Raw genomic sequence first — 11,546 nt, 5'->3', positions numbered from 1 at the left:
TGTGGCCACCGTCGCGCTCTAACAATGAGGGGGGAAGAAGAAAGAAAGAAAAGAACTAGAAGGAAAATAATGACGGCGCACTATTTTCGCGAAGCTTGTGTGGAAACGGTAACGGGATGGTTGTGGGCCTTTCTTTTTTCTTTTTTTTTTTTTTTGGGGGGGGGGGATATCTCGTACCGTTCGTGTGTCGTACTTCTCTAACTGGCGGTGCTGAAGCAGCCATCGTGGAACCGGGTCAGCCTCAAGAAACAGATATTCGTCATTAATGCGATCACTTTACGTCAATCATCCTATCCTCATACGCGATCCTGCTTCGGGAGCTCAAAACTGCGCGTTCGCTATAGGAGATAACTGAACTAGGAATTGCGCAGCGTAACAGTGGAATTAAGAAGACAAAGATTTCCGTGGAGAGATGTCCCCGTCTGCATGGAAAGTCGTCAGACATTTCCTCGCTGTTGGTCTCGTGGAGAGGAAACTGCCGCAAAAATGGCATGCCTCGGCTTCTGGGAAATGACCCAGGTCGTTAAGAAACCCCTCATCGTTAACGGTAGCTAGGTCATTGATTTCGGATGGCAGCGCCGCAGCAGTGAACTTCCCCTGGCTGGTGTCGGCAGGAACTAAAGGGTAAGGCGGCATGCTTTGTGCCTTTGTAGGGAACGCATCCTAAACGCGCCGAAAACAGGCCCCACGGCGCCGGCAGCACTGCCTAAAACGTTTGTCCCCAAAGAGCTGAATAGGCCCCTTTCAAGTGACCAGTCACAAAGGGAAAGGAAGGAGCACTCGAAGGTTGGGCCCTTCAATCTGTGAACATGGACAGAGGCATCAAGAGGTGCCGCCTCAAGTCCTTCAAGATACCTGTCGTTTGCCTCCCGCCTTCAAGCAGCGAATTCGCGTTCATTTTTTTTTTTATATATGTCTGAGCCTGCCAACAAGCGCTCTTCGAAAACAATGTCCGGCGATCAATTAATCATAATTTCTTGCTTTCAAAAGCACCGATAAAAAACATGCCTCCAGCCAGCCTCTATGTCAGCCGGGGCACAGAGATAAGCAAAATTAAGAAATCCCACCGGCAAAGAGCGCCGGCTTTGCGCGCGAGAACGCGCCACCAACCCCCCTCGTCCTCACATTCCTTCTCCCGCTCCGCGTGCACGCGCGGCTGAACGTAGCACGCGCTCCCGAGCGAGCGGGCTGCGCAGACTCCGCAGACAGCCACGCGCAGCGCGGGCGCGGATGCGCGTAGGTTTTGTAGTTCCTCTCCGCTCCGCTGGAAACCGAGCGCTGGCGTCGCGGAGCAAACTCCAGCTTTGGTTCCCTATACCCATAGTCATGTCAGCACTGCTTCGAGCCATGGGAGAGGGGAGAAGACTGTTGGAGTTGAAGCCTTGGCGTGGACAAAACGAACTGGCGCGAGCGCTTCCTCTTCCAAGAAAGAAAAAAAAAAAAAAAAAAAAAGATTACGAGTTACGCGTATGTGACGTGTAGGCTACGTCGGTCTATGTCATCCATGTGTCACGTGATTGCGCATCATGAAGATCGCGCGGCAAACGCAACGCAACCGATGTAGAAAGCGGATTTTCAGAGGCAAGTTTGAATGCAAAAAGGCATTTTATTTTTAACAACAGTTTTCAGTTTATGCCATGAAATATATACTTAGAAACGCTCAAGTATATAGGTATGTTTGTTTTGTTTTATTGTGACGTAGCTAAATATTTTAATGACGTCATGCGTTTTTTTTTTTTTTTTTTTGCGCGCGCGCATTGTCACGTGGTTCTCACTTTCTGCAGTGCTAGCCCGTGAATACCTTGATCAGCCTCTTGCAACTTCGCTGGCGCCGTAGTTATAGTGTGGAGCGTCCTTGTGTGGTTTATTGCCAAGACTTTGAAGTTTATTATTTTTTTCGAAGACCTTTTGTCGCCACCTAAGTTTCAGCATAGCTGATTGAAATGGGTACTGTTGCACCGCAGTGGGTTACGTCGGAAATCAAGGGCAAACGAGTGCAGCTGCGAATGGCAGATGGAGATGTAGAAGGAATTGTCACAGACCTTTGTGAGCAGACATCGCGACTCACGCTAAAAGACGGTGAGTGCTTGAACATCATACACACGGACGAACTTCGCGTGCTGCCTTTCGCAGTAGCCTATCCTTGTTGCAACTGCTAACAGCGCATGTCCACTTTGTGTTGAACGCTTGGTTAAGCGTTGCGCCGTATTGTGATCGTGCGCATGGAACGCAGCGCTGGGCTAGCGTCGGGGACAAAAAAGAAAAAAACTCCTAAATGTCACGCAGCTTTTGACGCTTGCACCCTGTGCTGCCCCTGCTAACACCGCGCATGACAGTGCTGCTACAACACTTGTCTTTGTCTTCGATGTCTCGAACGCTTATATTTGCGCCACTAAACGTAACTCGTGCCGGCATGCGAACAAACGATCCATTGTTCCAGTGTATCACGATCGCGTTTAATGTGTGCGTGCGTGCGAACGCTGCTCTTTTTACTGTTTTTTTCATCATATATAGTGCAGCCATGCGCGATAAATAAAGCCCCTTCATTTGTATGCAATTTTTTTGTTCCAGTTGTCGTCATTGATACGCAGGAGAAATTGTTGGGCCAACTTCATTGCTATGCTAAGGACATACAGTCATGTGAGTTGCAGGATGCATATGTGGTGCTTTTCACCTTGGCAGTGTATTTGAACAACCCCATGATTGCTCCATTTATCCGTATTTCATATTCCAGGCACCTTATTGGGGACCTCGGGGAGCAAGAAGTACGTTCTAGGTCGAGAGTAAGTTCCTTATATGAATCCAATAGCTATTGAAACGGTGGCGCGCTCTTTTGACTAACTCTTTCCATTTGATGTTTCTCACTTCTGCTAAAAATGCTCAAAATAAAATCGTACTCAGTACTCTGAAGCAGAAAACAGAATATTGCATACTGTATTGTGCAGATCTAACTAGTGACTAAAATTATTAAGTGCTTATACTTAAGGAAGGTGCTGCAGAAAAACGTGTTCATAGTATTGATGTATGACAATGCTCGCAAGGTGCAAAGTAAACAGTTCTTCAAGTCTGCGGGGTAAGGTATTTTGTTTGTTGGAACTGCTGAATTTCAATATGTACTTACTTTAGTGATTGCGCTGCAACTTTCAGCGAGAATGGACCACGCTTGCTGAGATTACGCATTATCCCTGCCCGCTCGGAAAAGCAGGACACATCAGTGAGCAGCTGTGAATTTATTTGCCATCGCATGGAGTGTGACACCTCGGAGTCCATCAAGAAAGGCAGCATAAAGCGTACGTTGAGTTTTATTTTTTATACAACCTAACACAGTCATACATGTGCGCCACATGTCTTAGAATTTTATTTTCAGGTTGCAGTCCTTGTTTAAAGGCAATGCATCTAAAACCAAGGGGCATATCACAGTGGCAAGACTATGGAGAATTGCATTAGACTATTATACTATAGTATAATACCACCTATAGGTGGTAGTGTATGCACTGCACCCACAAGGCGCCCAACTACACTGCTGGCCGCCATTTTTGCTGTGCACGTTGTAGATGAACCCCGCTCGGAAAGTGTGCTTTTGTTGTGTTTTGGTTGGCCAAGTGCCACATACATGTTGTCGCTTAGAATCTGCATGCATCGAAAATTCAAGTTCTTTAATGTGCACTCACATCGCACATCACACAAGGCGCCTTGCTTTTTGCCTCAATCGAAAAGCGGCCATCGAGCCCTGCATGCCATCCCTTATTCTTGGGCACAGAAGTCGAGCACCCTAAGCAATGTATTACTGTAACGAGAAATCAGTTTCGTTGTTCTGGTGCTAAATTTAGCAGAACATTCTTGCAGGAATTCATGGTCATAGAATGGAAAAATAATGTACTAAAAGACAGCAGCGGAGGGAGAGATGGATGATAAATTTTTTGTAGTGAAAGCTACAACGATGTAGGTTTTCAATCCATTGGCTTGGCACCGTAGAAAACAAAGAAGTAAAGAAAAAGAGAGGGAGAAAAAGAAGACAAAGAAAAAAGAAGATAAAGACCGATAACTGTGTAGTTGGCGGAGGTGAACGACGACAGCAAGTTGCTAGGACAGAAGGTTTGTTTGAACATTGTGATGGCAACACATTAAATCCAGGTGTCCGCAGAAAAATTTGCTGCAACACTCACAGCTTTCGCTCAATCACTATATAGGTTCAAGCCATGCTTAAACCCCCAGAATTTTTTTTTTTGTGCTAAATGATCATTCCTTTTTTTTCTATAGTTTACTATAATGTATCGTCTTAATGGAAAAACACAGGAAGTCGTGTGTAATGAAATGAATAATGCAATAAACAAGACAAAACAAAAAAGCAGAATTTCTGTTCATTTAAACATCCATTATTTTGCACTAGGTCATACGCTGCATCCTGTTAAGAAAGATTCTACAAGAATGAGAACAGATTGTGCTACCAGATCAGCGAATTTAGTTTTCACGTTGAGATTTCTCGGATATCGAACTGCCATGCTGCAGCACTGGCAGGAAATATATCAGTATTGTGCATCAGATTTGCGTATGTTTGTGTTCGAATGCTTAACACAGAAAAGTGTCTCCGTCATAAGGAAATGTGACAGTATATGCAGTAACTCTGGTTAATCTTGTTTTAGGTTATGTTTCACACTTACCTCTTTTGCAGTCATGGGTTCCCCTGAAGACTTGCCGAAGCTGAAGCACCCAATCGCCACTGAATTTGAAGTTGTTGACAAAGTGAACGACCAGCTCAGTGATGCGGTGTGTATGCACTGTTCTGTATGTGCTGACTCTTGAGCTCTGTTTTGAGTTATGCTCAGGATTAAAGTTTTTCTGCTCTGGGCAGGATAACCCTGCCAATCACTTTCATGGACTAGAGATTGTTTATGTATACATTTATAATTTTACTGAACATTGCAAGCATCTAAATGGAACTTTACAAAAACTGCATATCTCTACATAATACATAATTTGTGTTTTATACTGAGAGCACCATGTGTCTGTGCTCTCTGTATGCTGCGCAAATTTTTACATATGAGAGCACCAGTCTGTAGATCACTGTCTGTTGAATTGAATGGTGGGCCAGTTAATCAAATTCACACAAGTGAACACCTCAAGGAGATGCTTTAGATTCTGCATAAATTGTAGCATGAATGTCACCCTGTTAGTCCCCAGTCTCATATTATTTCATTCTGGCCCACCGCAGGGGCTATGTGCCTGGCTACTGTGCTGGAGTATGTTACTTTGAGCCCAAACTTTACATTAGCATTTTGATGGAAGCGAAACTTTAAGCTTAAAGGCTGTGTGTTCTGCTTTGTGATGTTAATGGGCAATAATGATGCCAGGTTGCCTAATTCAGAGCCCTCCACTACGGCAATTCTCATCATAGCCAGAGCCAATTTGGGACTTTAAACTGCACATACTGTAGCGTACCCTGCCATTTCACTTCATTTCTGTGTTTCTTACTTTTTTCATAGATTGCAGCTTTGAAGCAGGAACAGTCCATTTCCATTGGATATGAAGGGACAAAAGTTGGACGACATGGCTTCCTTTCTGTGTTGGTGGTGAGTGCTTGGAGCTTGTGTCAAAGCTCTGGCTATGCGTTTGCTGTCTAGCATGACAAGCGCGCTGATTGAAGCATCCAGTGGTGCTTGCATGTGAAGCCAGTTGGGGTGTGTAGGCCCTGTCACGAGCATAGTTTATGCTGTGAATTGATGGTACTTTTGTAGTTTAGATAGATAACACAAAGCTAGGGGGGTCAGATATCCTCTCTTTGTTTATGGCCACTTGGGATGCGAGAAAGCTTTGTAGCTTTCAGCAGCAGCCTTGTTTCATCAAAGAAGACACTTAAGACAACTCTATTTAAAAATCGATTCTATGGGTCTCTCTGGCTTTGCCAATGTTTGCCTGGCACTGCAAGACACTTATTTTTATTTATTTATTTATTTATTTTGCCGAGGAAGTCAGTTTTGCAGAAAATGGTAATGTTTTGATGTGGCTAATCCGAATAGTCGAGTGAAAGCACATGTCAGCAATCCATGTCAGGTAGCGCTTGTAAGACTTTAATCAACGTCTGTCAACCAAAGATCAGAGAAGAAGACGTGAGTGCAAGTGCACATACACAGTCGACACCCACGTCGTCGAGAACGAAAGAGGCATGCAAGTGCCTCCAATATACCAGATGGAAGCAGTGCTGTCTCGAAAACCAGTATAGACACGACGACATCGACAGAGCACAGCAACCACATGGTGCAGTGACTTGGTCTTTTCAAGGACAAAAAAATGCTCAAACCTGAGTTTGGAATTAGCTACTCGTGAAGTAGAGCTTTCACTATAAGATAAAACATTAATCTTCATGTTTTATCATGTACACTCATGATAATGATAATGACTGATAAGCGACTCTACAACCAATGCTGGTAAGTGGGTCAGTGTTACTAGAACCAGCTTAAATTTACAAACTCTCCGCATCCCTTGAAAATCACAGCACTGGGGCGTCTTCCGGTGCAGGTGGTGTGGTAATTGAAGTAGTCTGTTGACTAAGGCTGTGTAGAGCTGGCTCGCGATGGGCGGAGGGTATCAGCTCGGAAGTATTAACTCGTCTGACGCAATGATGCATGCTTTTGCGCATCGCGCATTTGTCTTTGCATGTTTTGTGGCAGGTATGTGACTTCTTAGTCGTAAATAGATTAGGATTGTGGACAGAAGCATTGCAAGCAGTCATTATGAACTTTTAGCTGCAGTGAGGCAAGTTGGCGTTACAATTCGCTGTAAATAAAGTTGGTGCAGCGACTTGAAGCGGGATGGAAGGAAGGACAAAAAGAGACGTGAACGACTGCGCACATCTTCTTTTCGCTTCTCTTTTCGAGTTCTCGCGTTGACTTTTTACACCATGCACGCTTTGTAATTTGATAATTTTCATTAAACAGCTGTCCCAGTATGCTCTGCAGATTATTGCGATAGGTTGGCCTTTCAAACAAGGAACTACTCGTACGCCGAGAACTCGTGCACATTTTCATGATGAATTCGTGGGCAGTGATAATAAAGTGATTCATTCCTCATTCTTTTAGCTTCTTTATTTAGCTGCAGTGCATAGCCCACTTTACACACTATGCCACCCTATCTATGAGATCTGTGACTCAGGCTGGTGAACTCTGCACAGGAAAAAAAATGAAAGCGAGAGAAATGCTAAATTTATAACATTCCTAGAGCCTCTATGTCATCGGCAAGTCAACTTTCGCCCGCACCGCTTGGTCACTTGCAGCTGCTGCAAATGCACCGGAGTTCTGAGGCCTGGTTGAGTGCAGTGCCACTTGCCGCCAAGGCGGTATCAGCTCCGCTATACACTGCCAAGTTTGAACTGAAGTTGGTTTTAATAACGCAAAAGTGGATGGTAGTGTAGCCTATCCTTCAGCTGTGCTTGATACATTACAGCTTGCTTGCTGGTTGGGCAGTACCTGTATTTCATTTTATCGCTAGCTTATACATGCTCTATGTCCGCTGTAAGGAGGCTCTTTGTAGTTAGAATGCAGTTATCTGTTGACGCAGGCAAGCCTGAAAGTACCCTCAGCGTCCTCTTAAATAGATGTACTGCAACTGAGAATGTTTTATTTCTATTGGGGAATCTTTGCAGTGCTCTTTAAAGAATAGATATAAAATTGCTATGCTTAATGGCTGTTGTTGTGTGCTATTTTATTTTTTGTAGAACTCGGTGCGTAATTTTTTACTGTGTAGAACTAGTGAATATTTGGTGAAGGCGTCGATACTCGTTTATCCCTCCCCTGAACAAGTTTTTGTCGGTGGTATGCAATTTTTTTTTAATTTCTAGTGGAGGTAAGCATATTTTTTTTTTTTTTTTTTTTGTTCCACTTTCCAGGCTGCTACGTCGTCCAAGGTGCACATCTTTGATGTGTTTGCCTTGAAGGAGGAGCTGTTCAGCCATGGTCTAAAGGAAATTTTGGAGTCTAAAGATATCCAAAAGGTGTGAGCTTTCTGCTCCTTCGGTTTCTGATTAAAACTGTCGTTTCCTTTAGGTCTGAATTGTCACCACCCCACACTTTGCTCCTTTGCTGCCAGTATTTGAGAGTGTATATATTGGCGCACCTTATCACTGCAGTGGAGTTGTGGTTTCTCAGAAAGAAATTTGATTTATTTATGCATGAAATAGTGTGGACATAACTCCCTTTCTAAGCAGAGGAGGAGGGAAAATCATAAAAGAATATTGTGCCCATCATGGTGGCTCATTTGGTTGGGTCTTCGCTAGCTGAGGCAGGTGACCCAGTTTCTGCCTTGGCCGTGTTTTAACGGAGGCAGAACGCAAGGCAGCCATGTACTGTGCGATGTGAATGCACATTAAAGAATCGTGGGTGTTCAAAATTATATGGGTCCCTCCACTACAAGGCATCTCAATAGCCTGAGTCACTTTGGACTAAAGGAAATCTTGGAGTCTAAAGATATTGAAAAGGTGTGAGCTTTGTGCTGCTTTGGTTTCTGATTAAAGCTGTATTTTCCTGTATTCTCCAGGTGAAGACAAGTCCACTTGTCGAAACGTTGGCTCATCTGCGAACTGAGGCGTACCCCATTTACCCTTGTTCAGTTCTTTTTCATACCTTTAGGTTAGTGTGTGTCGTGTTAAATCCCATAAACCAAACCGAAGAGTACCGAAGATCACGTCAGGGAATGCAAGGAAATTGGCAAATACAGTATTGTGATCTTACAGTATACCATAATGTGACTTATGCATACTTTGCAATAATGCATAATACAGTCATACTGTTGAAGAACACCAAAGACGGTAAAAAGGCAAGAAATTGTGGGGCAAAGCATTTCATTTAGAAATTGTTTTTGGCAAAAAAGGAAGATATATTTGTTTGTGTATATGAAAACAGGTTTAGAACTAGCACTGCTTATGGTACAAGGCTAGCATAATATTTTCACTGATGTAGTTTCTAGGCCAGATCTTGAAGAGCATGCACATTATATCAGAGTGGTATATTAAAACTGTGAGCACTGTGAGACAACAGTTACAACCGTTCAGTCATGCACGTTGCATACCTGCCAACTCTTCCAGTTCTTCCATAAGATGTCCGAATTTTGGTCTGCCTTACGGCTTTACGAATCTTGCCTGAAATCATATAGATTTTATTTTCTTCAGATTGGTGGTTATAGCATTAAACCTATTGGAAATCAATATTTTATAGAGATAACAGTCCTTAGGGTTTCTTGAACCTAGGTTCATATTGCAAGCCTGTTCCTGTGCTTTTTATTATTGAACAGCTCGCCACAGTTTACAGCAGGAGCTTTATCTTCAACCCCCTGAAATCGATGTAAAAGTCTGTGTGCAAATATGTGACTAGCCCATGCAGATGCATCACTCTGGCTAAGGGTGGGCCAAGCCCTACCCATTTGTAGCTCAGCGTAGCTCGCACAATATGTAGCACTCTCCCACAGTCAGGCCATTTATACGCAGTCCATGTCTCGAGTATCGTAATTTTTCACTGCACATTGGGTATGGCATGCCCCTGTGCGACGCCACCAAGAGCAGCTTCGACAAGTAGCAGTCTTGCTCTGTACCATGAGTTAGGGAGGAAGGCGCAGAGGGTCAAAACCACAGACACTTGCACCTGCTCTCACTGAGTTTCATCACTTCTGCAGCATCATGTAAGTGTTTTCGCTAGTTTCTGCTTCTGCAGTGGGGTAACACTTGTTGCATCATTGAGTAATTGCGTATTGCCATCTCTTTGTTTGAAAGGAGAGGAGATAATGTTTAAACATGCACTTCTGATAAAATTGGATTAAAAGGATGCAGCATGATCAGTTATACAAGTAGCTTCCTGCACATCATCAGCGATAAGCAGAAAGATTTTACTGGTTGGTTTATGGGGTTTAACGTCCAAAGCGACTCAAACTATGAGAGACGCCGTAGTGGAGGTGGTGGTGGTGAAAACGTTTATTAAAGAGAGTTACATGGAGATTGCTCTGGGGTCAGGCTTAGTGCCCTTCCCCTCACAAACACAAGGTGGAGTCCCTAGTACGGGACCCCAGTGGCTTCCGCTGCCGCCATTGCTCGCGCCTTTTGGGTTTTCAGGTTAGAGCAAGCTAGTAGGGTCGCCTCCCAGTCCTGCCAGGTGGGGTTTGGGTTAAGTGCAAAGGCAGGGTTGGAGGGGCACGCCCACACCATGTGGAAGAGGTCTGAGGACGTTTCCCCACAGTGCGGGCACTCCCCGGAGAAGGCATTGTCAGAATGTTTAAGTGACGCCGAGCACATCATGGTGTTCGTAAGGAGGCAAAGAAACACTCGTTTCTCCGCTCTCGTTAACCCTTTACGTGGGTGGGGGTAAAGATTTTGTCTGTTTTGGTACAGCTGAGTAATTTCTCTAAAAGTATAGTGGCATCTGCTGCCTCGTTTCCTCCTAGCCCTGAGTGGGCTGGAGCCCAGACTATGAAGCGGCAGGATGGACTTCCTACATACGATCTGTTCCTACGTATGGACTCCGGAAATTTCTACCACCTGGGCTTTTTTAACGTGCACTGACATTGAATGAAAAAAATTTTACTGCCAGAGTGTTGCTACCTCTGGTAAGAAGTGATTGGGCTTTTCTTTTTGTTAAAAAAAAACAACAAAAGCCTTCAGTGAACTGTGCTTGTGTTGTGTGTTCTGTTTTGTATATGTAGCCAGCATGTCTCGTTTTCTTTTCATCCTTTTGTTGCCATCTCCACTGTATGTTTGTTCCTCGCTAGTCTTTCAGCCCCCCCCCCTCCCCCCCCTTTTTTTTTTGTTGCTTGAATTGGAAGCCTTTCAAGTGCAGCTGGCTAGAGATACTCATTACAGTGTTACCTTGTATATTGTAGGTAATCCATGGCTGCCGGCATCTGTCAGACAGCCTTTACCATCAGTACCAAGTTAGCCTGGACAATGTGTTTGACACAATGGCAAGTCTGCATTTACATCTTGTGCTCCGTGCTGTATCACGGGTTATTGCCATGGTGTGCTGTTTATGTATCACCAAACCCCAAATGCCTGCTGTGGCATTGAGTAAGACTAGTATACTCAAAGAGTGACTCTATTTAAACAAACTTTAATTTGTCATCATCTCCTTTTTAAAGGGCAGGCACATTGTGTATGGGGATTGTAGGCATGAGTCAGGGATTTACTGTATCTTTAAAAATGCATTCCGTGACAGTCAGTCGGTCCATTCACAATCCATTAGTCACCGGTTGCAAGGGTTTTAGGAGTAATAACTAATGAATATGGTGAAAATTAATTTCTACTTTAACAGTTTCATATCTAGCCCCTGTTCTGATAATAATCCTAAACCTTTGCTTTGCATTAGACTGGATCACTACTCTATATTTACAGTGCTGAAGTAATTATTTGCTTAAACTGTGTTGCTGGAGCAAAGCCACAGCCATGTGCAGTTATGCAGTTATTTGCAGTGTCTTCGCAGCAACCCATAATCTTGGCTTAATTGCACCTCATGAAAGAATAATTACAGAAGATCTTATATTTTTACAAGCATGTAATATTTTTGTCACACAGC

The 11,546-nt window shown here is 43.9% G+C and overlaps 1 protein-coding gene across 1 annotated transcript in view; it reads left to right on the top strand.

Moving 5' to 3' along the window:
* The first annotated feature begins 1,758 nt into the window (after nucleotides 1–1,758).
* Nucleotides 1,759–11,546, top strand: part of LOC146190743 (piRNA biogenesis protein EXD1) — a 37,400-nt gene continuing 27,612 nt past the window's right edge. The window contains exons 1-8 of the mRNA XM_084601118.1: nucleotides 1,759–2,079; nucleotides 2,572–2,640; nucleotides 2,735–2,783; nucleotides 3,148–3,290; nucleotides 4,673–4,767; nucleotides 5,484–5,570; nucleotides 7,883–7,987; nucleotides 10,858–10,938. Coding sequence (XP_084457244.1) covers nucleotides 1,944–2,079; nucleotides 2,572–2,640; nucleotides 2,735–2,783; nucleotides 3,148–3,290; nucleotides 4,673–4,767; nucleotides 5,484–5,570; nucleotides 7,883–7,987; nucleotides 10,858–10,938 — 765 coding nt within the window. The 5' untranslated portion in view covers nucleotides 1,759–1,943. The remainder of the gene's footprint in view (nucleotides 2,080–2,571; nucleotides 2,641–2,734; nucleotides 2,784–3,147; nucleotides 3,291–4,672; nucleotides 4,768–5,483; nucleotides 5,571–7,882; nucleotides 7,988–10,857; nucleotides 10,939–11,546) is intronic.

The sequence above is a fragment of the Amblyomma maculatum genome, chromosome 4 (genome assembly GCF_055883805.1).
Source record: "Amblyomma maculatum isolate TAMU_Amacu chromosome 4, ASM5588380v1, whole genome shotgun sequence".
Lineage (NCBI taxonomy): Eukaryota > Metazoa > Arthropoda > Arachnida > Ixodida > Ixodidae > Amblyomma > Amblyomma maculatum.
The sequence above is the reverse complement of the archived record's forward strand: the minus strand, read 5'-3'. Positions and strand labels throughout refer to the sequence as shown.